At 59.1% G+C, this 27,569-nt stretch overlaps 2 gene segments (V, D, J or C); both read right to left on the bottom strand.

Moving 5' to 3' along the window:
* Positions 1-785: 785 nt before the first annotated feature.
* On the bottom strand, positions 786-27,507 carry LOC136994401 (T cell receptor delta variable 2-like). The segment is given in 3 exon segments: positions 786-1,598; positions 14,234-14,853; positions 27,491-27,507. Coding segments are annotated over 2 exon segments (558 nt in total).
* On the bottom strand, positions 18,977-19,776 carry LOC136994363 (Ig heavy chain V region C3-like). The segment is given in 2 exon segments: positions 18,977-19,314; positions 19,719-19,776. Coding segments are annotated over 2 exon segments (396 nt in total).
* Positions 27,508-27,569: the final 62 nt, after the last annotated feature.

Genomic DNA, 27,569 nt, shown 5'->3' with positions numbered 1-27,569 from the left:
ATCTTTCGTTTGGGCCACTGTCTTGCCCTTCACATGCCTGGGATGCTCTTCTTGCTCTCATGCTTGAAACTCTAATGGATCATAGTGTATGCTGTGCAGACACTGTGCACCAGAGCCTGCTGGTACCAGCACCTGTGCAAGTTCTGGAAAGGGACTCGAATCCATGGCAGGAGAGGTGCATGAAATCCCTAGGGCTTCTCAGCTCTGGGGGCAGACGGCAACACGGAACTCCCGGGCACCTTCCACTAGCCTCCAGCTGACCATGCAACTCTCCCAGGGAGGCTGCCAACCAGAGGTGGATGTCCTGGCATAAGCTGCTCCTCTCTCTGTGGGGGGATAGCACACTAGAAGGAGATGAGGGGCCCTGGGAGGAGGTTTTTGTTAGTGCCCAGACAGGTGTCCTGCTCCCATGGGAATGGCACAGAAGTGGCAGACACAGTCCCTGGGGAGAAGAGCGAGCAGGGCAAAAGACCCATTGGCTGGGAACTGTCCTTGGAGGCAGAGGCTCGCCCCTCCTGTGCTGCCCTGCACCAGATGCAGGAAGAATCGTAGCTGATGAAGGAGAACCATGCAATCCTGCCCTGGGCACCTGAGGGTACCTCCGGATATTGCAGACATCCACTACCGGATCCCTCCAGGATTCCACTTCTACCAGGGCGCCACAAAACCACCAGCTGAGAGGGACTCACCACAGGCAGCGCACCTGAGGGTGTGGAGCTCTGAAACCTAGACTCGCGCAGAGCCAATCCTCCAAGATGAGGAGAAGCACAAGAGCAAAGCTGCAATAACAGCCTAAGGCAACAAGTGTTTCTATTTCCATGGTCTTCCAGGGGATCAGGAGAAACACAGAGAGGAAACGGGTAGTCAGTTCTCCAATCTGGAGGCACACCGCTCTCACAGACATGCTCACACCCAGGAAAGTCAGGCACACAGGAACATGGCTAGGAAAGAAGCAGCAAAGCCCCGATACTCACTCACTTGGCAGCAGCAGCAGCAGCAGCAGAGCACTGAGGAAAAGCTGGGCCATGCTGGAGAGGAGGCTCAGGCAATGTGCACTTCACCGCACACCTCCGAACTTCCCAGAAGAGCTCATAGCTGCGTCATAAATCCTCTCACATCTCCAAACACTCCTCCCTCCTCTGCTTTTCCCTGCAAGCATGGGAAAGGCCTGCTTTTGGAACCAGCTATTGCCTGGCGCCACCTTCCGATTTGTGGCTGCTTGGAGGAAGTGCTGAGCTGTCTGGACTCCCTCTCAGCCAGTTCTTGTTCCACCCTGCTCAAGGCCTGCTCCAGTGTGAGCCTAGCACCACAGTAATATACCGCTGCGTCCTCTTGCTTTGCTGCCTGGATCCTCAGCGTGAATCTGTTCCGGGAGCTCTCCACTTTCCCCTCAAAGCGACCCTGGAAACCCTCTCCATAGGCATTACCATACTGCCGGTAAATCAAGGTCAGAGAGCCCTGCAGCTTCTGCTGGTACCAGAACATGTAGTAGTTGCTCATGCTGCCTCCACTCATGCTGCACTGGAAGGTGCGTCCCTCGCCTTCTCGCACTGCCAGTTCCCCACGGTGTTGCTCCAAGGCCACCTGGCCGTTGACTGCTGTGGAGAGCAAGAGGGAGCCGTGGTCACCTTGAGAGTGGGCAAGGGAGGGTGCAGCACCAGTGGGGGCATTGCAATGTCACTGCTCCAGCGGGAGCACTAAATCCTGCTCCTTCAACCCAATAGATAACGATGGTCAGAGGAAGAGCCCTGACACAGGAACCAGGCCTTGTGAGCAGAGAGAGACACCACATTTCCCTGCCTGCCACATAGGCAGCTTGCAGGAGAGCTTGCCCAGGACGGGGCACAGGCGCCCGCAGGCAGCCCCAGCCCGCCGAGCCCCACGCTCGCTGCCCTCCCTGCTCGCCTCTCACCTGCCGGCACCGCTGCCAACGACAAGGCCAGGAGCCAAGGCACCATCCTGGGCGGCATCAGGCCCTGCCGCGCCGGGGCCGGGGCCGGCTGCGGGCAAAGCAGCCGCGGCGGGAGGCAGAGAGGCGCAGAGCTGAGCCGCGCTCGGCCCCGCTCCTGCCCGCACCGCGATCGCCGCCCCTCGCTGCGGCTGCGGCCGCGCCCACGACTCTGCCCTCCCCCCCGCCACGACCCGCCCCGCCCCCCGCTGCCGCGGCCCCTCTGCGGGAGGAGAAGGGGGGCGCGGGGCCGAGCCGGGCTGCGTGGGAGCGGGCTGAGGAAGGTCCATCAGCAGCGAAGGAGCGCGGCGCCCCCAGAAGGCCACAGCAAGAGACTTTTCTGCCAGGACGGCTGCGAGGGTGGCCGGGCTCTTTAGACCTCTGTAGCCCTTGGAAAGAAGGCACCTGGGCAAGGCCTCCAAGGCAGCAGGGGAAAGCTGCTTGCCTGCTGGGGGGCTGCTGTGGAAAGGAAAGTGGGGTGAGGGGCTGTGGGGTGTGTGGGAGCCGTGGAGATGGCCTGGGATGGTCAGGAGCAAAGCAGAGCTATGAGTGCTGTGCTCCAGCCAGAGCGAGGTCCGGGCCTTGGCCAGGCCCTACTTGGGCCAGCCCCAGGGACAGGTGGCAGCCCACAGGGTCCCCTTGCAGGACCCCCCCCCCCCCCATGCCCTGCACCCTCACCCTGCCCTTCCTCACTCGCCATCCCCTGCCCAGCAGGCCGAGGTGGGGAGAAGCGTGGGGAAATGAACCCTCCCCAGGGCACCTCTTGCCCCATCCACAGGGGTGAAGGCCCTGGTGTGGAGGCTAGAGGCCTGTGGAGGGCTGTGAGCACCCTGGGAGTACCCAAGGAGGAGAGACTTCTCATCCTATCCTGGGGAAAAATGGGCTCTGCAGCTCCTAGATGCATTGCTGTGGGACTCCCTAAAGAACATGAGGTAGCCACACTTGATTCAGCTCGGGCTTTCCCTGTGAAAACGCTCTCAAGGCTCTTTGTGCTTCTTCCTGACCAGCAAAAGCTTCCCTTTTGCTTTGTGTGTGTGTGTGAGAGAGACTGAGGAGGAAGCAAGGAGGTAACAGCATGTTCATGGTTTTGGGTGGGCTTGTGAGAGATTCTTGCCCCCTTGCTGGGAAGGCCAGCCCAGACTTGCCTCGAGAAGGCTGGGAAGAGCCTTGCCCTACAGCTTACCGCAGAACACACTGTGTGATTTTAACCCCCTCCTTCCATGTCTGCCTTTGCCCTGCCTGCGCTTGAATCCGCATGGGAGCAGGAGGAGTTGGGCCCCACAAGGGGGTCCGGCACCCGCAGGCAGCTCCAGCCCGCCTGGCCCCGTGCTCGCTGCCCTCCCCGGCCACCTCTCACCTGCCAGCATCTCTGCGAAGGACAGAGCCAGGAGCCAAGGCACCATCCTGGGCAGCATCAGGCCCTGCCGGGCCGGGGGCCGTGGCCATAGGCTAGTGCCGAGAGCAAAGCAGCCCCGGTGGGAGGCGGAGAGGAGCAGAGCTGAGCCACCCTAGCCTCTGCTCCTGCCCGCACCGGGATCGCAGACCCTTGCTGCAGCAGCTCTGCCAACTCTGCCCTCCCCCATCCGACCCGCCCCCCCCACTGTCACAGCCCCTTTTGGGGAGGAGAAGGGGGGACCCAGATCTGGGCCTGGCCGACCCTGGGCAGAGGCATCAGCAGAGAAGGAGCGTGGCGTCCCCAAAAGGACAAGCTTCCTTTCCCTTTTCTTCCAGAACGGCTGTGAGGGTGTCCTGGCTCTGCAGCCCTGCGTAGCCCCCGGAAAGAGGGCTAGGCAATGCCTAGGGAATAGGGAAAAGCTGCTCTCCTGCTTGCTGGCCGCTCTGGAAAGGAGAACAGGGGGAGGGGCTGCTGGCCATGGGGGAGCAATGGGGAGGGCCAAGAATGGCTAGGAACAAAGCAGAGACAAGGAGGGCGCTGCTCCGCCTGCAGCCGGCTCAGGGCCTGGGCCACACCAACCTCAAGCAGGCCCCAGTTGCAGGCTGTCAGCCCACAACTTTCCCTCACAGGACCCTCCCCATGATCCACACCCGCCATCTTGCCCTGGCCTCGTTCCCTGTCCTCTGCCCACGGGGTCGAAACACAGAATCACAGAATCACAGAATCGCTGAGGTTGGAAGGGACCTCTGGAGATCATCTTGTCCAACCCCCCTGCTCAAGCAGGGTCACCTAGAGCACACTGCACAGGATTGCATCCAGGCGGGTTTTGAATATCTCCAGAGAAGGAGACTCCACAACCTCTCTGGGCAACCTGTTCCAGTGCTCTGTCACCCTCACAGTGAAAAAGTATTTCCTCCTGTTCAGATGGAATTGTCTGTGTTTTAGGTTGTGCCTGTTGCCTTGCGTCCTGTTGCTCGGCACCACTGAAAACACAGTGTGGAGAAAAGACTCCCCCACCATCCCCTTCAGTTCTGATATCCCCCCCTTTAGTATGGACATGTAAGTGCACAGAAAGGGCTCTGAGCTTTGTTGATGCCTCCCAAGGACCAGGATCTCCTTCACCTCCCAGGACCATGGCCAGGAAGAGATGTAGCAAGAGCAGAACCACCTCACCTCAGCCCACTTCCTTTTCGCAGGCAAAGCTGAGAGACAGTACCAGTCGAACCAGGCTGGCCTGAGCAGGGCTCTGCTCGTCTTGGGACAAGTGGTGAGATTCAGTAGAAAGCACAGCTCCAGCTTGGTGATTGCCCAATGCAGCACTCATCCCTGGAGGCTTGGAGGAGGAGAAGCAAAAGAGCAAAGATGGGATCTGCTGGGACCAGAACATGGTATGGTTGCTCATACTGCCCCTCTCTTTCTGCACTGGAAGGGGCCTCCCCCACCATCACAGGAAACCTGGGGCCCACTCATGGAGCTGTTTCCTTATGCCCCCATCTTCGCCCTTGTCCTCGCACGCTTGACTGCAGTGCCCGCAGGGGAAACTGCTGGGCCCAGTGCAAAGCAACAGGCCCTGAGGTGCAGGTAGAGCAGCCTTGGGAGGTTCCCCTGTGCCCTGCCTGTTCCCCTGCTATGGAGGCCATAAGCCGCACTGAGGTGCCTGATCCGCAGCTGCAAGTGGAACGAGGCTCTTCCCCATGTGCTCTGCAGGGACACATGAGGGTCAGGCCAGCAGGGCTGCAAGCAGTCAGCACAGTTCCACGGGGCCAAGCCGGGTACAGGGCATGCCCAGGTCCCAAGGTGCCAGCGACCCCCCCATCACGCTGATCTAGGCAGGGCAATAACCCCATGCATATGGCAACCCACATGATCATGCCTGCTCCACTTTGCCTCTCTCCAGCTCCGCTCTGGCTGCAGTGCTGCTCTGCCCACATTTCCCACCACATCTGTGCCACTGTGACCTGCACCCAGCCAAGGTCTGTCCTCAGCACAACCCCGTCCCTTCCTCAAAGCAGGCCGGGACTGTGACAACCATGAATGCAAAATGGAGGGAGGGAGGAGTGCAAGAAGTGTAAGAAGCTCAAAATCACACCTGAAAACACAGCAGGGCTGTTCCCACAGGCATCCACTGCAACAAGCACAAAGAAGACGTGGTGGGGAGGCGTGGAAAGGGGAAAAGCTACAGGAAACGCCCATGTTAGAGCTGAAGCCTGCCCTTGTCTCTGTGGTGTAAGAAAGGAGGGATGTGGGGAAAGGTCCCATTTGCCGCACCTGTGGGATTGCCACGCGGTGAGCAGCCATGCCCCCAAACTTGCCTGCCACTCCGCACCCCTCCAGCTCCCACACTCTGGGCCAGGGCCGCTGGCAGGAGGTTTGTGTCAGGGTGCAGACGGTTTTCCTGTCACTGTGGGAACAGCACAGAAGTAGCGGGCCGAGTCCTGTGGGCGCAGGGCACGCAGGGCCAGAGACGCCACAGCCTGTGAATTGTCGCGGGAGACAGTGGCTCGACTCTCCACTGCCGTACCATAACGAATGGAGCTAGAATCACGGTTGATGGTGGCGACCCACTCGAGTGTGGCACCGGCGGCCTGACGGTACCAAAGTAAACCAAAATCCTTGAAGGTGAAGCCGGATCCACGGCAGGAGAGTTGCACGGAGTCCCCAAACTCTCGCAGCCCTCCACCGGCCTCCACCAGCCGCACCTGGGCCTGCACCCCTGTGGACAGAGAGTGCAGGGAGCAAGGCGATGCGCACACACACACACACACACACACAGTGGCAGGCAGTTCACCAGCCGCTCTGGGGTCCCCTTCCTGGGCACATGGAGACCTGGCATCATCCCTCCCTCATCCCTCTACCCTGGGAAACCCACTGGCCCTGGGAAATCCCAAGGCTGCCCTCCTCAGGGCTGAACTTGGCCTTGTCCTGAAATGTCCCCCAAATACTGGAAACCTCCCTCTCCCTGCCACAGAACCTCATCCCCACTGGCAAAGGCAATTTTCATGGAGAGTGCACCTCACGTGGCAGCAGGTAGCAGCTGGCTCCCAGGACGGGGCACAGGCAGCCCCAGCCCCAGCCCGCCCGGCCCCGCGCTCGCTGCCCTCCCTGGCTGCCTCTCACCTGCCGGCACCGCTGCCAACGACAAGGCCAGGAGCCAAGGCACCATCCTGGGCGGCATCAGGCCCTGCCTCGGCCCTCTCCTGCACACACCGCCACTGGGGGCCTTCACCGCGGCAGCGCTAAGGACTCTGCCCCCACCGCAGACCCGTCCCGCCCCTCGCTGTCGCGGTCCCTTTGTGGGAGGAGGAGCGGCGACGCAGGGCCCGGCCGGCGGACGTTCATCGGCAGAGAAGGAGTGCGGCGCCCCCAGAAGGCCGCAGCTCCTTTCCCTTTTTGCCCCGGACGGTGGGACGAGTGTGCGGGCTCCCCAGCCCTGCGTAGCCTCGTAAAGAGGAGCCCTGGGCAATGCCTCAGAGGCCAGAGGGAAAAGCTTCTCTGCTGCTCGGGGGCTGCTCCAGAAAGAAGAGCAGACTGGGGGCTGCAAGCCGTGACGGAGCCCTGGAGACGGTCGTGGATGGCAGCGAGGAGAGCTAAGACGCGCAGTGCCCTGCTCTGCCAGCACACGGCTCAAGGTCTCAGCCAGGCCCAGCTCGGCCGGCCCCAGCACTGGGCTGTCGGCCTCCAGCATCCCCTCGTAGGACTGTCCCCATGCCTCACAACCGCATCCTGCCCTAGCTTCACTCCCGGTCCTCTGGCCATGGGGCTGAGAAACAGCTTTGGAAGTCAGCCTCCAAAAGCCCACCCACCCAACCTGCCCCACAGGGACCCCGAGGAGGTGACACGTTTTCCAAGGCTTCACACGCTGCTCAGCTCTGCCCAGTGTGGGGAGGACTGAGAGAAGCGGGCTCCAGTGCAGGCAGGTGCATCTTGCCAGAGAAAACACCCTGTCCTGGACAGGCTGCGAGGAGTCAGCACAGCCCCACAGGGCTGTGCCAGATGCAGGGGCACACTTGATTCCCAGATGCCTGGTCTCCCTGTCCTGCCTGCTTAGGACAGGCAATAACCCCATGCACGCTGTCGACCACACATCCAGGCCCGCGTTGCCTTGCCTTGCCTCTCCTCAGCTCGGCTCTGTTTGCAGAGCAGCTCTGCCTGCTTCCCCCTCACAATCACCCCTTCTGTGCCCGTGTGACCCCTGTCTGAGCTGACCCAGCCTCCACCCCATGTCCCAGGCACAGCCTAGTCGCCCTCTTGGAGCCCACCTGGACAGTGAGAGCCATGAATCTGGGGGAGGAACGGAAGAAGCCCCAAACCACATGGCTTTGCTGCGATAGGCATCAGGAAGCTGAGGCTTAGAGGGCAGATGTGGAAAGGGGAAATGTTACGGGAAATGGAAATGTTTACAGTAGATTTGAGACCTGTCCTTGAGTCTGGGGCGTAGCAAAGAGTGATGGAGGGAATAATTCCATTTCCAGGACACCTGGGATCACCTCACAAAGAGCTGTGATAGCCCAGCTCTCCCTGGGAACAGCCCCAAGGCCCGCCCCCAGCACTCGGTCTCCCCGCCAGCTCCCACACCTTGGGCCAGGGGCCCTGGCAGGAGGTTTGTATAAGGGTAAAGCTGTGTTTCCTGTCCCTGGGGGAATGCTGGAGAAGGATGTGGTAGAGTCCCAGGGGTGCAGGGTGTGCAAGGCATGCAGTGTTGAGATGCCTCGGCCCATGGATTGTCCCAGGAGGTGGTGGCTCACCCCTCCACCGCTGGCACGTGTTTAATGAATGAGGAAATGTAGCTGGTGTGAGAGACCCACTGGAGGCTTGATCCCAGGGGCCTGCTGACACCAAAGCGCATCGTGGTCCTTGAAGTTGAAGCTGGATGGATGGTAGGAGAGGTGTACAGAGTCCCCAGTTGCTCACAACCCTCCCTCGGCCTCCACCGGCTGCACCTGAGCCCTCACCCCAGTGGACAGAGAGCACAGGGAGCAGGGCAGTTCATGCACACAGTAGAGGCGGCCCACCTACTCAGGCGAAGGTGTCACCTACTCAGGAACAGGGAGAGCCATGGTCCCACCTTACCATGGCTGCCCTGCTCAGGGCTGACATTGGACCTTTCCAGAAATAATTTCCACCTCTACAAAGACTCTCTCTCCCTGCCACAGGACCCCCTCCCCAGCCTGAAAGGCGATGTGCATGGGAGAATGCACTCTGCACAGGAGGAGCTGGGCCCTGGCACGGTGGATGGGCGCCAATGGGCAGCCGCAGCCCGCCCAGCCCTGGGTTCACTGCTCTCCCTCGCCGGCTCTCACCTGCCAGCATTGCTGTGGGGGAGAAGGTCAGGAGCCAAGGCACCATCCTGGGTGGCATCACGATCTGCCAGAGGCAGAGAGGAGCAGAGCCACTCTCAGCCCCTCTCCTGTCTGTACAGGGATTGTGCCCCTCACCCGCTGACCCCAGCTGACCTGCCCCCACTATCACAGCCCTTTCAGTGGGAGGAGAAGGTGGGGGGGGTGCAAGACCAGGCCAGGCCAGGCCAAGCCAGGGGAGGTTCATCAGCAGAGGAGGAGTGTGGCATTCCCAGAAGGCCACAGCTCCTTTCCCTTTTCTCCCAGGACGGCTGTGAGGGCTTACAGGCTCTTTAGCCCTGTGGAGCCTCATAAAGAGGGACCCTAAGCCTCCGAGGTGATAGGGAAAAGGTGCCTGCCTGCCTCTTGGCAGCTCTGAAAAAGAGAGCGGGGTGAGGGGCTGTGAGCTGTGAGGGAGTCATGGAAATGGGCTAGGGTGGCCAGGAGACATGGAGCAGAGACTGCTAGGTCGGGGCCTTGGCCAGACCCACCTTGGGTTGGCACCAGGGGTGAGCTGTCAACGTACAGTGTCCTCTCAGAGGACCTTCTCCATGCCCTGCACCCCCATCCTGCCCTGGCCTCACTCCCTGTCCCCTGACAACAGGGCCGAGAGACAGAGTGGGGACCACTCCCTCCTACTAAAACCCACTCAACCACATCCCATGCTCTTCCCGACAGCACCCCATGGTTCCTCTACCCTGCACCCTCACTGCACTCCAGCCTGCCTCCTGCTCTCCCCACTCGCACAGGAAATGTAGGGACCTCTCCTAAGCAAGCAGCTTGCTGTCCCCGTGCCTCTCTCCTTGACCTTGCCCTCTCTGGAAGGAATGTGGGGAAATGGAGTGCAGAATTGCTGTCCTTTCTTCCTTCCAGGTTTAAATGAAGTTTCACGGTCTCACAGAACTCTTTCTTTGTATGTGTTAGCTATATTTCGTGAGGGATCGGGTTTATTTTGGGCTAGGGGGCTGTATGCATCCCACTGTGTGAGATCTGTTCTTTTTTGACCCTAAGTGTCTGAGAGTGCTGAGAATTGAAGGGAGCCCCACAGTGCTGCTCCTTTTCCCTGTGCGTGGCTGGCCCGCTACGGCCAAAACATATTTCTGCACAGAGAGGATGGATGGTATTCAGGTGGGCTACACTGGGGCGCAGAAGGTTTCCTGTCACTCCGTGAAGGGTGTAGAAGTAGCAGGCAGAGTTCCAGGGGTGCAGGGCCAGAGAAGCCTCATTCCAGGAACTGCACCCAGTGCAGGAGGAGCGGGACCGTCCTTGGCACAGTGGGAGTGCAGGGCCCTCGCTACATGTTACACTCCCAGGCTGGCCCTGGGAGCAGCAGATTGGCATCCTTGTGCCCCCACATCTCTTGGCACTGCAGAACTGCTGTTCCCAGATAGGACCCCTGAGCTTGGCCCCTCTTGGCTGGGATATCGCAGGCAGAGCCTCCCCTATGCCATTCCCTCCACCCTGTGCAGGCATCCTCTTCCTCTGCTTGCTCCACCCTGCCACCCCTTCTCCAGCTGCCTTTCCCCCCGCAGGGGCCACCTGGGCACCTCCAAGTGGCCAACGCCCATAAGGGCTTGTGGCAAGCAGGAGAGGCACCATGCTCAGTGCTGCAGTGAGGCTGGAGTGGAGGTGTGGGCTTGACACCCTCCCCACCTCATCCCCCACAAATTGTGTGGGGCTCCGCAGGGGACGACAGTGTTGGTGCTCCTCAGTAGATTGGGGAGACTCTCCTCTGTGCACTCATCCTGCTTGGGAGGGAGCCAGAGCTTCTGCTGGGACCTTTCCATCTGCAGGCCAGGACACCCGCCAGGACCAAGCCCTGCCACCATGGCGGGATCCCAGCTGCTGCCACCATTGGGGGAGAATCATCACCCACCCACCCCCCACCTGCCCCCCAGGGTGTTGAGCTCTTGTCATGCCATCTTGCCCTAGGCACTCTACCTGGTGCCTTGGGGAGGAGGTCCAGGGCAGGGGTGGGAAATGGAGATGCAGAGGACAAAGGAGAAGCAGGGGCCCACAGGCGCTGGAGACTAGAGGGAGGAAGAGAAGGCAGAGATTCAGGGCTGTGGCCGGGGGAAGGTCCTCAACAGAGAAGGAGCAGGGCACCGCTGGCCACTTGGGGCTGTCCCAGTGGGGGAGGCGCTGCTGGGTCCTCTGCGGCCCTTAAAAAGTGTGGAGGACTGGGGCATTTTTCTGGCCCAGAGCACCCCCTAGATACTCTTGTTTGGGGTATTCCACAAAAACCCATGCTGGCCCCTAGGGTACATACGCGTGTGTATGTGTACATACACGTGCGTATATGCACATGGAGACAGAAGTAACAACACAGAGAAGAGACTTTGTAACCCCTCCAGGGGAAAATCTGCTCTACAGCTCAGCTCTTCGTGCTACATTGCTGTGGGACTCCCTAAAGAACATGAGGTAGCCACGCTTGATTCAGCTTGGGCTTTCCCTGTGAAAATGCTCTTTGTGTTTCTTCCTGACCAGCTCTTTCCCTGTGACAGTGTGTGTGTGAGAGAGACTGAGGAGGAAGCAAGGAGGTGACAGCATGTTCATGGTTTTGGGTGGGCTTGTGAGAGATTCTGCTGCTGAAATAGGTACCAGGGCTCCTTTCCCTTTTCTGCCCGGACAGCTGTGAGGGTGGCCGGGCTCTTTAGACCCCTGTAGCTCTTGAAAAGAAGGCACCTGGGCAACGCCTCCAAGGCAATAGTTGCATAGTTAGCATAAGTAAATAACTTATATACATTTCTTTGGTTGGTATAGTTACTATCTAACACTCCCTGGTTGGCTGTATATACAAGGCAGAGAACAAAGAGAATGGAAGTCTTCACTAGCAAACTCTGCAACTGCTAACCGGCTTTATGCAGTTTGAATTCCTGGCAAGCCAGGCAGGAGCTGGAGCATTTTGTACAAAGCTCAAGGGTTCTTTCTTTGCTCTATCTTAAGATAGTGATTAGTAAAACAAAAAAACGAAGTTAGTCTTGCCACTATTGTTGATTGTCTTTTACCTCCACAGCTGAGAGACGGAGTGGACTGATACTGAACACTTGGTTGCCCAGCTGGTGTTGGCAACAGGGTTTTGCTTTCTGTGGCCATGGGACCCTTTTGGAGAATTATGTCTCCCTGGGAGAGACAGGATCCACCTCACTAAATGGGGCAAAAGTAGCTCTGCCAACAGGCTGGCTGACCTGGTAAGGAAGGCTCCATCACCTGCACAGGGACTGAGCTGAAGCTGACTGGCCTGTAGTTCCCCAGGTCCTCCTTCTTGCCCTAGCCTTCCTTTTGCTGCTTGTGTACTTTTAGAAGCCTTTCTTCTTGCCCTTAACATCCCTTGCCAGTTTCAACTTCAGATGGACTTCAGTTCTCCTAACCCCATCCCTGCATGCTCGGACACTGCCTTCATATCCCTCCTGGGCCCTCTGTCCCTGCTTCCACCTCTTGTACACTTCCTTTTTAGGTCTGGCTTTTGCCAGGAGTTCCTTGCACGCCCATTCAGGGTGTACCCCTTGGGATTCTCCATGTGTGCAAGCTGCTGATTTTAAAAGTCAGTCTTATTCTGCATGGAAGGCCCATTTTTGGCCTTTGGGGAACGCGCTCCGGGACAAACTCAGACTTCTCCTTGGCTCCTGATGAGCTCCATAAGCAGGAATGTTCCTCCTGCAAGGGAAAGCTGAGGAAGTCTCAGTTTCATCTTTTGGTTGCAAGTTTCAGTGCTGGAACTCGCGAAAAAAAAAAAATCCTGCAAGTGAGAGGAAGGTTATATGGGTGAGTAGAAAGGAAGACCGCAGAGGACTGAGGAGCAGTGTTCAGCATGGCTCTGTCTGCTGCATTTATGGTGTGTGACTGGCTGCTTTTTGTAAAGACGCCGACACTGGGCAATGCGCACACTGGGAGGCTGCAGCAGCAGGTACACACATGAAGAGCCCAGTTTGGGAAGGACAGGGAATAACACGCACATCTCCCATGTCTCCTGCTTGCTTCCTGGAGCCTAGGAGCCCCAGCTGCTGGCCATGGCTGTTCCTGGAAACAGGGCCCCTGCACACAGGGGCGGGGAGGGAGAGAGATCAGGAGATCCACTCCAACCCCAGGGGCCCCTGCCTGACACCTGCAAAGGGCACAGGGCAGCACACGGGAGCATGCGAGGCTGGGAGGGAAGGCTCCGGGTCTGCCCCACAATCCAAAGTACAAGGACACAGGAGTCATCCCAAAACATTTCCAGACCCCAGAGTTTTTGCCAAAAGCTCTGCCTGCCTGTAATGCCTGAAGCTGTAATGTCAGCCAGCCCTGGAAGGGCAGAAGAAAGGGGGCCAAAAAGGGGGCCAGCTGTACCTGAAGCATGTCAAACCACATCTTTCATTTGGGCCACTGTCTTCCCTCTTCTCCTTCACATGCCTGGGATGCTCTTCTCGCTCTCATGCTTGAAACTCTAATGGATCATAGTGTATGCTGTGCAGGCACTGTGCACCAGTGCCTGCTGGTACCAGCACCTGTGCAAGTTCTGGAAAGGGACTCGAATCCATGGCAGGAGAGGTGCATGAAATCCCTAGGGCTTCTCAGCTCTGGGGGCAGACGGCAACACGGAACTCCCGGGCACCTTCCACTAGCCTCCAGCTGACCTCTCCCAGGGAGGCTGCCAACCAGAGGTGGATGTCCTGGCATAAGCTGCTCCTCTCTCTGTGGGGGCATAGCACACAAGAAAGAGATGAGGGGCCCTGAGAGGAGGTTTTTGTTAGTGCCCAGGCAGGTGTCCTGCTCCCATGGGAATGGCACAGAAGTGGCAGACACAGTCCCTGGGGAGAAGAGCGAGCAGGGCAAAAGACCCGTTGGCTGGGAACTGTCCTTGGAGGCAGAGGCTCGCCCCTCCTGTGCTGCCCTGCACCAGATGCAGGAAGAATCGTAGCTGATGAAGGAGACCCATGCAATCCTGCCCTGGGCACCTGAGGGTACCTCCGGATATTGCAGACATCCACTACCGGATCCCTCCAGGATTCCGCTTCTACCAGGGTGCCACAAAACCACCAGCTGAGAGGGACTCACCACAGGCTGGGCACCTGAGGGTACCTCCGGATATTGCAGACATCCACTACCGGATCCCTCCAGGATTCCGCTTCTACCAGGGTGCCACAAAACCACCAGCTGAGAGGGACTCACCACAGGCTGGGCACCTGAGGGTACCTCCGGATATTGCAGACATCCACTACCGGATCCCTCCAGGATTCCGCTTCTACCAGGGCGCCACAAAACCACCAGCTGAGAGGGACTCACCACAGGCAGTGCACCTCAGGGTGTTGGGCTCGGAGCCCTGGACTCGTGCAGAGCCAATCCTCCAAGACGAGGATAAGCACAAGACAAAGCTGCAATAACAGCCTAAGGCAACAAGTGTTTCTATTTCCATGGTCTTCCAGGGGATCAGGAGAAACACAGAGAGGAAACGGGTAGTCAGTTCTCCAATCTGGAGGCACACCGCTCTCACAGACACGCTCACACCCAGGAAAGTCAGGCACACAGGAACACGGCTAGGAAAGAAGCAGCAAAGCCCCGATACTCACTCACTTGGCAGCAGCAGCAGCAGCAGCAGAGCACTGAGGAAAAGCTGGGCCATGCTGGAGAGGAGGCTCAGGCAATGTGCACTTCACCGCACACCTCCGAACTTCCCAGAAGAGCTCATAGCTGCGTCATAAATCCTCTCACATCTCCAAACACTCCTCCCTCCTCTGCTTTTCCCTGCAAGCATGGGAAAGGCCTGCTTTTGGAACCAGCTATTGCCTGGCGCCACCTTCCGATTTGTGGCTGCTTGGAGGAAGTGCTGAGCTGTCTGGACTCCCTCTCAGCCAGTTCTTGTTCCACCCTGCTCAAGGCCTGCTCCAGTGTGAGCCTAGCACCACAGTAATATACCGCTGCGTCCTCTTGCTTTGCTGCCTGGATCCTCAGCGTGAATCTGTTCCGGGAGCTCTCCACTTTCCCCTCAAAGCGACCCTGGAAACCCTCTCCATAGGCATTACCATACTGCCGGTAAATCAAGGTCAGAGAGCCCTGCAGCTTCTGCTGGTACCAGAACATGTAGTAGTTGCTCATGCTGCCTCCACTCATGCTGCACTGGAAGGTGCGTCCCTCGCCTTCTCGCACTGCCAGTTCCCCACGGTGTTGCTCCAAGGCCACCTGGCCGTTGACTGCTGTGGAGAGCAAGAGGGAGCCGTGGTCACCTTGAGAGTGGGCAAGGGAGGGTGCAGCACCAGTGGGGGCATTGCAATGTCACTGCTCCAGCGGGAGCACTAAATCCTGCTCCTTCAACCCAATAGATAACGATGGTCAGAGGAAGAGCCCTGACACAGGAACCAGGCCTTGTGAGCAGAGAGAGACACCACATTTCCCTGCCTGCCACATAGGCAGCTTGCAGGAGAGCTTGCCCAGGACGGGGCACAGGCGCCCGCAGGCAGCCCCAGCCCGCCGAGCCCCACGCTCGCTGCCCTCCCTGCTCGCCTCTCACCTGCCGGCACCGCTGCCAACGACAAGGCCAGGAGCCAAGGCACCATCCTGGGCGGCATCAGGCCCTGCCGCGCCGGGGCCGGGGCCGGCTGCGGGCAAAGCAGCCGCGGCGGGAGGCAGAGAGCAGCAGAGCTGAGCCGCGCTCGGCCCCGCTCCTGCCCGCACCGCGATCGCCGCCCCTCGCTGCGGCTGCGGCCGCGCCCACGACTCTGCCCTCCCCCCCGCCACGACCCGCCCCGCCCCCCGCTGCCGCGGCCCCTCTGCGGGAGGAGAAGGGGGGCGCGGGGCCGAGCCGGGCTGCGTGGGAGCGGGCTGAGGAAGGTCCATCAGCAGCGAAGGAGCGCGGCGCCCCCAGAAGGCCACAGCAAGAGACTTTTCTGCCAGGACGGCTGCGAGGGTGGCCGGGCTCTTTAGACCTCTGTAGCCCTTGGAAAGAAGGCACCTGGGCAAGGCCTCCAAGGCAGCAGGGGAAAGCTGCTTGCCTGCTGGGGGGCTGCTGTGGAAAGGAAAGTGGGGTGAGGGGCTGTGGGGTGTGTGGGAGCCGTGGAGATGGCCTGGGATGGTCAGGAGCAAAGCAGAGCTATGAGTGCTGTGCTCCAGCCAGAGCGAGGTCCGGGCCTTGGCCAGGCCCTACTTGGGCCAGCCCCAGGGACAGGTGGCAGCCCACAGGGTCCCCTTGCAGGACCCCCCCCCCCCCCCCATGCCCTGCACCCTCACCCTGCCCTTCCTCACTCGCCATCCCCTGCCCAGCAGGCCGAGGTGGGGAGAAGCGTGGGGAAATGAACCCTCCCCAGGGCACCTCTTGCCCCATCCACAGGGGTGAAGGCCCTGGTGTGGAGGCTAGAGGCCTGTGGAGGGCTGTGAGCACCCTGGGAGTACCCAAGGAGGAGAGACTTCTCATCCTATCCTGGGGAAAAATGGGCTCTGCAGCTCCTAGATGCATTGCTGTGGGACTCCCTAAAGAACATGAGGTAGCCACACTTGATTCAGCTCGGGCTTTCCCTGTGAAAACGCTCTCAAGGCTCTTTGTGCTTCTTCCTGACCAGCAAAAGCTTCCCTTTTGCTTTGTGTGTGTGTGTGAGAGAGACTGAGGAGGAAGCAAGGAGGTAACAGCATGTTCATGGTTTTGGGTGGGCTTGTGAGAGATTCTTGCCCCCTTGCTGGGAAGGCCAGCCCAGACTTGCCTCGAGAAGGCTGGGAAGAGCCTTGCCCTACAGCTTACCGCAGAACACACTGTGTGATTTTAACCCCCTCCTTCCATGTCTGCCTTTGCCCTGCCTGCGCTTGAATCCGCATGGGAGCAGGAGGAGTTGGGCCCCACAAGGGGGTCCGGCACCCGCAGGCAGCTCCAGCCCGCCTGGCCCCGTGCTCGCTGCCCTCCCCGGCCACCTCTCACCTGCCAGCATCTCTGCGAAGGACAGAGCCAGGAGCCAAGGCACCATCCTGGGCAGCATCAGGCCCTGCCGGGCCGGGGGCCGTGGCCATAGGCTAGTGCCGAGAGCAAAGCAGCCCCGGTGGGAGGCGGAGAGGAGCAGAGCTGAGCCACCCTAGCCTCTGCTCCTGCCCGCACCGGGATCGCAGACCCTTGCTGCAGCAGCTCTGCCAACTCTGCCCTCCCCCATCCGACCCGCCCCCCCCACTGTCACAGCCCCTTTTGGGGAGGAGAAGGGGGGACCCAGATCTGGGCCTGGCCGACCCTGGGCAGAGGCATCAGCAGAGAAGGAGCGTGGCGTCCCCAAAAGGACAAGCTTCCTTTCCCTTTTCTTCCAGAACGGCTGTGAGGGTGTCCTGGCTCTGCAGCCCTGCGTAGCCCCCGGAAAGAGGGCTAGGCAATGCCTAGGGAATAGGGAAAAGCTGCTCTCCTGCTTGCTGGCCGCTCTGGAAAGGAGAACAGGGGGAGGGGCTGCTGGCCATGGGGGAGCAATGGGGAGGGCCAAGAATGGCTAGGAACAAAGCAGAGACAAGGAGGGCGCTGCTCCGCCTGCAGCCGGCTCAGGGCCTGGGCCACACCAACCTCAAGCAGGCCCCAGTTGCAGGCTGTCAGCCCACAACTTTCCCTCACAGGACCCTCCCCATGATCCACACCCGCCATCTTGCCCTGGCCTCGTTCCCTGTCCTCTGCCCACGGGGTCGAAACACAGAATCACAGAATCACAGAATCGCTGAGGTTGGAAGGGACCTCTGGAGATCATCTTGTCCAACCCCCCTGCTCAAGCAGGGTCACCTAGAGCACACTGCACAGGATTGCATCCAGGCGGGTTTTGAATATCTCCAGAGAAGGAGACTCCACAACCTCTCTGGGCAACCTGTTCCAGTGCTCTGTCACCCTCACAGTGAAAAAGTATTTCCTCCTGTTCAGATGGAATTGTCTGTGTTTTAGGTTGTGCCTGTTGCCTTGCGTCCTGTTGCTCGGCACCACTGAAAACACAGTGTGGAGAAAAGACTCCCCCACCATCCCCTTCAGTTCTGATATCCCCCCCTTTAGTATGGACATGTAAGTGCACAGAAAGGGCTCTGAGCTTTGTTGATGCCTCCCAAGGACCAGGATCTCCTTCACCTCCCAGGACCATGGCCAGGAAGAGATGTAGCAAGAGCAGAACCACCTCACCTCAGCCCACTTCCTTTTCGCAGGCAAAGCTGAGAGACAGTACCAGTCGAACCAGGCTGGCCTGAGCAGGGCTCTGCTCGTCTTGGGACAAGTGGTGAGATTCAGTAGAAAGCACAGCTCCAGCTTGGTGATTGCCCAATGCAGCACTCATCCCTGGAGGCTTGGAGGAGGAGAAGCAAAAGAGCAAAGATGGGATCTGCTGGGACCAGAACATGGTATGGTTGCTCATACTGCCCCTCTCTTTCTGCACTGGAAGGGGCCTCCCCCACCATCACAGGAAACCTGGGGCCCACTCACGGAGCTGTTTCCTTATGCCCCCATCTTCGCCCTTGTCCTCGCACGCTTGACTGCAGTGCCCGCAGGGGAAACTGCTGGGCCCAGTGCAAAGCAACAGGCCCTGAGGTGCAGGTAGAGCAGCCTTGGGAGGTTCCCCTGTGCCCTGCCTGTTCCCCTGCTATGGAGGCCATAAGCCGCACTGAGGTGCCTGATCCGCAGCTGCAAGTGGAACGAGGCTCTTCCCCATGTGCTCTGCAGGGACACATGAGGGTCAGGCCAGCAGGGCTGCAAGCAGTCAGCACAGTTCCATGGGGCCAAGCCGGGTACAGGGCATGCCCAGGTCCCAAGGTGCCAGCGACCCCCCCATCACGCTGATCTAGGCAGGGCAATAACCCCATGCATATGGCAACCCACATGATCATGCCTGCTCCACTTTGCCTCTCTCCAGCTCCGCTCTGGCTGCAGTGCTGCTCTGCCCACATTTCCCACCACATCTGTGCCACTGTGACCTGCACCCAGCCAAGGTCTGTCCTCAGCACAACCCCGTCCCTTCCTCAAAGCAGGCCGGGACTGTGACAACCATGAATGCAAAATGGAGGGAGGGAGGAGTGCAAGAAGTGTAAGAAGCTCAAAATCACACCTGAAAACACAGCAGGGCTGTTCCCACAGGCATCCACTGCAACAAGCACAAAGAAGACGTGGTGGGGAGGCGTGGAAAGGGGAAAAGCTACAGGAAACGCCCATGTTAGAGCTGAAGCCTGCCCTTGTCTCTGTGGTGTAAGAAAGGAGGGATGTGGGGAAAGGTCCCATTTGCCGCACCTGTGGGATTGCCACGCGGTGAGCAGCCATGCCCCCAAACTTGCCTGCCACTCCGCACCCCTCCAGCTCCCACACTCTGGGCCAGGGCCGCTGGCAGGAGGTTTGTGTCAGGGTGCAGACGGTTTTCCTGTCACTGTGGGAACAGCACAGAAGTAGCGGGCCGAGTCCTGTGGGCGCAGGGCACGCAGGGCCAGAGACGCCACAGCCTGTGAATTGTCGCGGGAGACAGTGGCTCGACTCTCCACTGCCGTACCATAACGAATGGAGCTAGAATCACGGTTGATGGTGGCGACCCACTCGAGTGTGGCACCGGCGGCCTGACGGTACCAAAGTAAACCAAAATCCTTGAAGGTGAAGCCGGATCCACGGCAGGAGAGTTGCACGGAGTCCCCAAACTCTCGCAGCCCTCCACCGGCCTCCACCAGCCGCACCTGGGCCTGCACCCCTGTGGACAGAGAGTGCAGGGAGCAAGGCGATGCGCACACACACACACACACACACACAGTGGCAGGCAGTTCACCAGCCGCTCTGGGGTCCCCTTCCTGGGCACATGGAGACCTGGCATCATCCCTCCCTCATCCCTCTACCCTGGGAAACCCACTGGCCCTGGGAAATCCCAAGGCTGCCCTCCTCAGGGCTGAACTTGGCCTTGTCCTGAAATGTCCCCCAAATACTGGAAACCTCCCTCTCCCTGCCACAGAACCTCATCCCCACTGGCAAAGGCAATTTTCATGGAGAGTGCACCTCACGTGGCAGCAGGTAGCAGCTGGCTCCCAGGACGGGGCACAGGCAGCCCCAGCCCCAGCCCGCCCGGCCCCGCGCTCGCTGCCCTCCCTGGCTGCCTCTCACCTGCCGGCACCGCTGCCAACGACAAGGCCAGGAGCCAAGGCACCATCCTGGGCGGCATCAGGCCCTGCCTCGGCCCTCTCCTGCACACACCGCCACTGGGGGCCTTCACCGCGGCAGCGCTAAGGACTCTGCCCCCACCGCAGACCCGTCCCGCCCCTCGCTGTCGCGGTCCCTTTGTGGGAGGAGGAGCGGCGACGCAGGGCCCGGCCGGCGGACGTTCATCGGCAGAGAAGGAGTGCGGCGCCCCCAGAAGGCCGCAGCTCCTTTCCCTTTTTGCCCCGCACGGTGGGACGAGTGTGCGGGCTCCCCAGCCCTGCGTAGCCTCGTAAAGAGGAGCCCTGGGCAATGCCTCAGAGGCCAGAGGGAAAAGCTTCTCTGCTGCTCGGGGGCTGCTCCAGAAAGAAGAGCAGACTGGGGGCTGCAAGCCGTGACGGAGCCCTGGAGACGGTCGTGGATGGCAGCGAGGAGAGCTAAGACGCGCAGTGCCCTGCTCTGCCAGCACACGGCTCAAGGTCTCAGCCAGGCCCAGCTCGGCCGGCCCCAGCACTGGGCTGTCGGCCTCCAGCATCCCCTCGTAGGACTGTCCCCATGCCTCACAACCGCATCCTGCCCTAGCTTCACTCCCGGTCCTCTGGCCATGGGGCTGAGAAACAGCTTTGGAAGTCAGCCTCCAAAAGCCCACCCACCCAACCTGCCCCACAGGGACCCCGAGGAGGTGACACGTTTTCCAAGGCTTCACACGCTGCTCAGCTCTGCCCAGTGTGGGGAGGACTGAGAGAAGCGGGCTCCAGTGCAGGCAGGTGCATCTTGCCAGAGAAAACACCCTGTCCTGGACAGGCTGCGAGGAGTCAGCACAGCCCCACAGGGCTGTGCCAGATGCAGGGGCACACTTGATTCCCAGATGCCTGGTCTCCCTGTCCTGCCTGCTTAGGACAGGCAATAACCCCATGCACGCTGTCGACCACACATCCAGGCCCGCGTTGCCTTGCCTTGCCTCTCCTCAGCTCGGCTCTGTTTGCAGAGCAGCTCTGCCTGCTTCCCCCTCACAATCACCCCTTCTGTGCCCGTGTGACCCCTGTCTGAGCTGACCCAGCCTCCACCCCATGTCCCAGGCACAGCCTAGTCGCCCTCTTGGAGCCCACCTGGACAGTGAGAGCCATGAATCTGGGGGAGGAACGGAAGAAGCCCCAAACCACATGGCTTTGCTGCGATAGGCATCAGGAAGCTGAGGCTTAGAGGGCAGATGTGGAAAGGGGAAATGTTACGGGAAATGGAAATGTTTACAGTAGATTTGAGACCTGTCCTTGAGTCTGGGGCGTAGCAAAGAGTGATGGAGGGAATAATTCCATTTCCAGGACACCTGGGATCACCTCACAAAGAGCTGTGATAGCCCAGCTCTCCCTGGGAACAGCCCCAAGGCCCGCCCCCAGCACTCGGTCTCCCCGCCAGCTCCCACACCTTGGGCCAGGGGCCCTGGCAGGAGGTTTGTATAAGGGTAAAGCTGTGTTTCCTGTCCCTGGGGGAATGCTGGAGAAGGATGTGGTAGAGTCCCAGGGGTGCAGGGTGTGCAAGGCACGCAGTGTTGAGATGCCTCGGCCCGTGGATTGTCCCAGGAGGTGGTGGCTCACCCCTCCACCGCTGGCACGTGTTTAATGAATGAGGAAATGTAGCTGGTGTGAGAGACCCACTGGAGGCTTGATCCCAGGGGCCTGCTGACACCAAAGCGCATCGTGGTCCTTGAAGTTGAAGCTGGATGGATGGTAGGAGAGGTGTACAGAGTCCCCAGTTGCTCACAACCCTCCCTCGGCCTCCACCGGCTGCACCTGAGCCCTCACCCCAGTGGACAGAGAGCACAGGGAGCAGGGCAGTTCATGCACACAGTAGAGGCGGCCCACCTACTCAGGCGAAGGTGTCACCTACTCAGGAACAGGGAGAGCCATGGTCCCACCTTACCATGGCTGCCCTGCTCAGGGCTGACATTGGACCTTTCCAGAAATAATTTCCACCTCTACAAAGACTCTCTCTCCCTGCCACAGGACCCCCTCCCCAGCCTGAAAGGCGATGTGCATGGGAGAATGCACTCTGCACAGGAGGAGCTGAGCCCTGGCACGGTGGATGGGCGCCAATGGGCAGCCGCAGCCCGCCCAGCCCTGGGTTCACTGCTCTCCCTCGCCGGCTCTCACCTGCCAGCATTGCTGTGGGGGAGAAGGTCAGGAGCCAAGGCACCATCCTGGGTGGCATCACGATCTGCCAGAGGCAGAGAGGAGCAGAGCCACTCTCAGCCCCTCTCCTGTCTGCACAGGGATTGTGCCCCTCACCCGCTGACCCCAGCTGACCTGCCCCCACTATCACAGCCCTTTCAGTGGGAGGAGAAGGTGGGGGGGGTGCAAGACCAGGCCAGGCCAGGCCAAGCCAGGGGAGGTTCATCAGCAGAGGAGGAGTGTGGCATTCCCAGAAGGCCACAGCTCCTTTCCCTTTTCTCCCAGGACGGCTGTGAGGGCTTACAGGCTCTTTAGCCCTGTGGAGCCTCATAAAGAGGGACCCTAAGCCTCCGAGGTGATAGGGAAAAGGTGCCTGCCTGCCTCTTGGCAGCTCTGAAAAAGAGAGCGGGGTGAGGGGCTGTGAGCTGTGAGGGAGTCATGGAAATGGGCTAGGGTGGCCAGGAGACATGGAGCAGAGACTGCTAGGTCGGGGCCTTGGCCAGACCCACCTTGGGTTGGCACCAGGGGTGAGCTGTCAACGTACAGTGTCCTCTCAGAGGACCTTCTCCATGCCCTGCACCCCCATCCTGCCCTGGCCTCACTCCCTGTCCCCTGACAACAGGGCCGAGAGACAGAGTGGGGACCACTCCCTCCTACTAAAACCCACTCAACCACATCCCATGCTCTTCCCGACAGCACCCCATGGTTCCTCTACCCTGCACCCTCACTGCACTCCAGCCTGCCTCCTGCTCTCCCCACTCGCACAGGAAATGTAGGGACCTCTCCTAAGCAAGCAGCTTGCTGTCCCCGTGCCTCTCTCCTTGACCTTGCCCTCTCTGGAAGGAATGTGGGGAAATGGAGTGCAGAATTGCTGTCCTTTCTTCCTTCCAGGTTTAAATGAAGTTTCACGGTCTCACAGAACTCTTTCTTTGTATGTGTTAGCTATATTTCGTGAGGGATCGGGTTTATTTTGGGCTAGGGGGCTGTATGCATCCCACTGTGTGAGATCTGTTCTTTTTTGACCCTAAGTGTCTGAGAGTGCTGAGAATTGAAGGGAGCCCCACAGTGCTGTTCCTTTTCCCTGTGCGTGGCTGGCCCGCTACGGCCAAAACATATTTCTGCACAGAGAGGATGGATGGTATTCAGGTGGGCTACACTGGGGCGCAGAAGGTTTCCTGTCACTCCGTGAAGGGTGTAGAAGTAGCAGGCAGAGTTCCAGGGGTGCAGGGCCAGAGAAGCCTCATTCCAGGAACTGCACCCAGTGCAGGAGGAGCGGGACCGTCCTTGGCACAGTGGGAGTGCAGGGCCCTCGCTACATGTTACACTCCCAGGCTGGCCCTGGGAGCAGCAGATTGGCATCCTTGTGCCCCCACATCTCTTGGCACTGCAGAACTGCTGTTCCCAGATAGGACCCCTGAGCTTGGCCCCTCTTGGCTGGGATATCGCAGGCAGAGCCTCCCCTATGCCATTCCCTCCACCCTGTGCAGGCATCCTCTTCCTCTGCTTGCTCCACCCTGCCACCCCTTCTCCAGCTGCCTTTCCCCCCGCAGGGGCCACCTGGGCACCTCCAAGTGGCCAACGCCCATAAGGGCTTGTGGCAAGCAGGAGAGGCACCATGCTCAGTGCTGCAGTGAGGCTGGAGTGGAGGTGTGGGCTTGACACCCTCCCCACCTCATCCCCCACAAATTGTGTGGGGCTCCGCAGGGGACGACAGTGTTGGTGCTCCTCAGTAGATTGGGGAGACTCTCCTCTGTGCACTCATCCTGCTTGGGAGGGAGCCAGAGCTTCTGCTGGGACCTTTCCATCTGCAGGCCAGGACACCCGCCAGGACCAAGCCCTGCCACCATGGCGGGATCCCAGCTGCTGCCACCATTGGGGGAGAATCATCACCCACCCACCCCCCACCTGCCCCCCAGGGTGTTGAGCTCTTGTCACGCCATCTTGCCCTAGGCACTCTACCTGGTGCCTTGGGGAGGAGGTCCAGGGCAGGGGTGGGAAATGGAGATGCAGAGGACAAAGGAGAAGCAGGGGCCCACAGGCGCTGGAGACTAGAGGGAGGAAGAGAAGGCAGAGATTCAGGGCTGTGGCCGGGGGAAGGTCCTCAACAGAGAAGGAGCAGGGCACCGCTGGCCACTTGGGGCTGTCCCAGTGGGGGAGGCGCTGCTGGGTCCTCTGCGGCCCTTAAAAAGTGTGGAGGACTGGGGCATTTTTCTGGCCCAGAGCACCCCCTAGATACTCTTGTTTGGGGTATTCCACAAAAACCCATGCTGGCCCCTAGGGTACATACGCGTGTGTATGTGTACATACACGTGCGTATATGCACATGGAGACAGAAGTAACAACACAGAGAAGAGACTTTGTAACCCCTCCAGGGGAAAATCTGCTCTACAGCTCAGCTCTTCGTGCTACATTGCTGTGGGACTCCCTAAAGAACATGAGGTAGCCACGCTTGATTCAGCTTGGGCTTTCCCTGTGAAAATGCTCTTTGTGTTTCTTCCTGACCAGCTCTTTCCCTGTGACAGTGTGTGTGTGAGAGAGACTGAGGAGGAAGCAAGGAGGTGACAGCATGTTCATGGTTTTGGGTGGGCTTGTGAGAGATTCTGCTGCTGAAATAGGTACCAGGGCTCCTTTCCCTTTTCTGCCCGGACAGCTGTGAGGGTGGCCGGGCTCTTTAGACCCCTGTAGCTCTTGAAAAGAAGGCACCTGGGCAACGCCTCCAAGGCAATAGTTGCATAGTTAGCATAAGTAAATAACTTATATACATTTCTTTGGTTGGTATAGTTACTATCTAACACTCCCTGGTTGGCTGTATATACAAGGCAGAGAACAAAGAGAATGGAAGTCTTCACTAGCAAACTCTGCAACTGCTAACCGGCTTTATGCAGTTTGAATTCCTGGCAAGCCAGGCAGGAGCTGGAGCATTTTGTACAAAGCTCAAGGGTTCTTTCTTTGCTCTATCTTAAGATAGTGATTAGTAAAACAAAAAAACGAAGTTAGTCTTGCCACTATTGTTGATTGTCTTTTACCTCCACAGCTGAGAGACGGAGTGGACTGATACTGAACACTTGGTTGCCCAGCTGGTGTTGGCAACAGGGTTTTGCTTTCTGTGGCCATGGGACCCTTTTGGAGAATTATGTCTCCCTGGGAGAGACAGGATCCACCTCACTAAATGGGGCAAAAGTAGCTCTGCCAACAGGCTGGCTGACCTGGTAAGGAAGGCTCCATCACCTGCACAGGGACTGAGCTGAAGCTGACTGGCCTGTAGTTCCCCAGGTCCTCCTTCTTGCCCTAGCCTTCCTTTTGCTGCTTGTGTACTTTTAGAAGCCTTTCTTCTTGCCCTTAACATCCCTTGCCAGTTTCAACTTCAGATGGACTTCAGTTCTCCTAACCCCATCCCTGCATGCTCGGACACTGCCTTCATATCCCTCCTGGGCCCTCTGTCCCTGCTTCCACCTCTTGTACACTTCCTTTTTAGGTCTGGCTTTTGCCAGGAGTTCCTTGCACGCCCATTCAGGGTGTACCCCTTGGGATTCTCCATGTGTGCAAGCTGCTGATTTTAAAAGTCAGTCTTATTCTGCATGGAAGGCCCATTTTTGGCCTTTGGGGAACGCGCTCCGGGACAAACTCAGACTTCTCCTTGGCTCCTGATGAGCTCCATAAGCAGGAATGTTCCTCCTGCAAGGGAAAGCTGAGGAAGTCTCAGTTTCATCTTTTGGTTGCAAGTTTCAGTGCTGGAACTCGCGAAAAAAAAAAAATCCTGCAAGTGAGAGGAAGGTTATATGGGTGAGTAGAAAGGAAGACCGCAGAGGACTGAGGAGCAGTGTTCAGCATGGCTCTGTCTGCTGCATTTATGGTGTGTGACTGGCTGCTTTTTGTAAAGACGCCGACACTGGGCAATGCGCACACTGGGAGGCTGCAGCAGCAGGTACACACATGAAGAGCCCAGTTTGGGAAGGACAGGGAATAACACGCACATCTCCCATGTCTCCTGCTTGCTTCCTGGAGCCTAGGAGCCCCAGCTGCTGGCCATGGCTGTTCCTGGAAACAGGGCCCCTGCACACAGGGGCGGGGAGGGAGAGAGATCAGGAGATCCACTCCAACCCCAGGGGCCCCTGCCTGACACCTGCAAAGGGCACAGGGCAGCACACGGGAGCATGCGAGGCTGGGAGGGAAGGCTCCGGGTCTGCCCCACAATCCAAAGTACAAGGACACAGGAGTCATCCCAAAACATTTCCAGACCCCAGAGTTTTTGCCAAAAGCTCTGCCTGCCTGTAATGCCTGAAGCTGTAATGTCAGCCAGCCCTGGAAGGGCAGAAGAAAGGGGGCCAAAAAGGGGGCCAGCTGTACCTGAAGCATGTCAAACCACATCTTTCATTTGGGCCACTGTCTTCCCTCTTCTCCTTCACATGCCTGGGATGCTCTTCTCGCTCTCATGCTTGAAACTCTAATGGATCATAGTGTATGCTGTGCAGGCACTGTGCACCAGTGCCTGCTGGTACCAGCACCTGTGCAAGTTCTGGAAAGGGACTCGAATCCATGGCAGGAGAGGTGCATGAAATCCCTAGGGCTTCTCAGCTCTGGGGGCAGACGGCAACACGGAACTCCCGGGCACCTTCCACTAGCCTCCAGCTGACCTCTCCCAGGGAGGCTGCCAACCAGAGGTGGATGTCCTGGCATAAGCTGCTCCTCTCTCTGTGGGGGCATAGCACACAAGAAAGAGATGAGGGGCCCTGAGAGGAGGTTTTTGTTAGTGCCCAGGCAGGTGTCCTGCTCCCATGGGAATGGCACAGAAGTGGCAGACACAGTCCCTGGGGAGAAGAGCGAGCAGGGCAAAAGACCCGTTGGCTGGGAACTGTCCTTGGAGGCAGAGGCTCGCCCCTCCTGTGCTGCCCTGCACCAGATGCAGGAAGAATCGTAGCTGATGAAGGAGACCCATGCAATCCTGCCCTGGGCACCTGAGGGTACCTCCGGATATTGCAGACATCCACTACCGGATCCCTCCAGGATTCCGCTTCTACCAGGGTGCCACAAAACCACCAGCTGAGAGGGACTCACCACAGGCTGGGCACCTGAGGGTACCTCCGGATATTGCAGACATCCACTACCGGATCCCTCCAGGATTCCGCTTCTACCAGGGTGCCACAAAACCACCAGCTGAGAGGGACTCACCACAGGCTGGGCACCTGAGGGTACCTCCGGATATTGCAGACATCCACTACCGGATCCCTCCAGGATTCCGCTTCTACCAGGGCGCCACAAAACCACCAGCTGAGAGGGACTCACCACAGGCAGTGCACCTCAGGGTGTTGGGCTCGGAGCCCTGGACTCGTGCAGAGCCAATCCTCCAAGACGAGGATAAGCACAAGACAAAGCTGCAATAACAGCCTAAGGCAACAAGTGTTTCTATTTCCATGGTCTTCCAGGGGATCAGGAGAAACACAGAGAGGAAACGGGTAGTCAGTTCTCCAATCTGGAGGCACACCGCTCTCACAGACACGCTCACACCCAGGAAAGTCAGGCACACAGGAACACGGCTAGGAAAGAAGCAGCAAAGCCCCGATACTCACTCACTTGGCAGCAGCAGCAGCAGCAGCAGAGCACTGAGGAAAAGCTGGGCCATGCTGGAGAGGAGGCTCAGGCAATGTGCACT

Source organism: Apteryx mantelli, chromosome 28, assembly GCF_036417845.1.
Source record: "Apteryx mantelli isolate bAptMan1 chromosome 28, bAptMan1.hap1, whole genome shotgun sequence".
In the NCBI taxonomy this organism is placed as follows: Eukaryota; Metazoa; Chordata; class Aves; order Apterygiformes; family Apterygidae; genus Apteryx; species Apteryx mantelli.
Note: the sequence above shows the minus strand (reverse complement) of the source record. Positions and strands in the feature narration are given on the sequence as shown.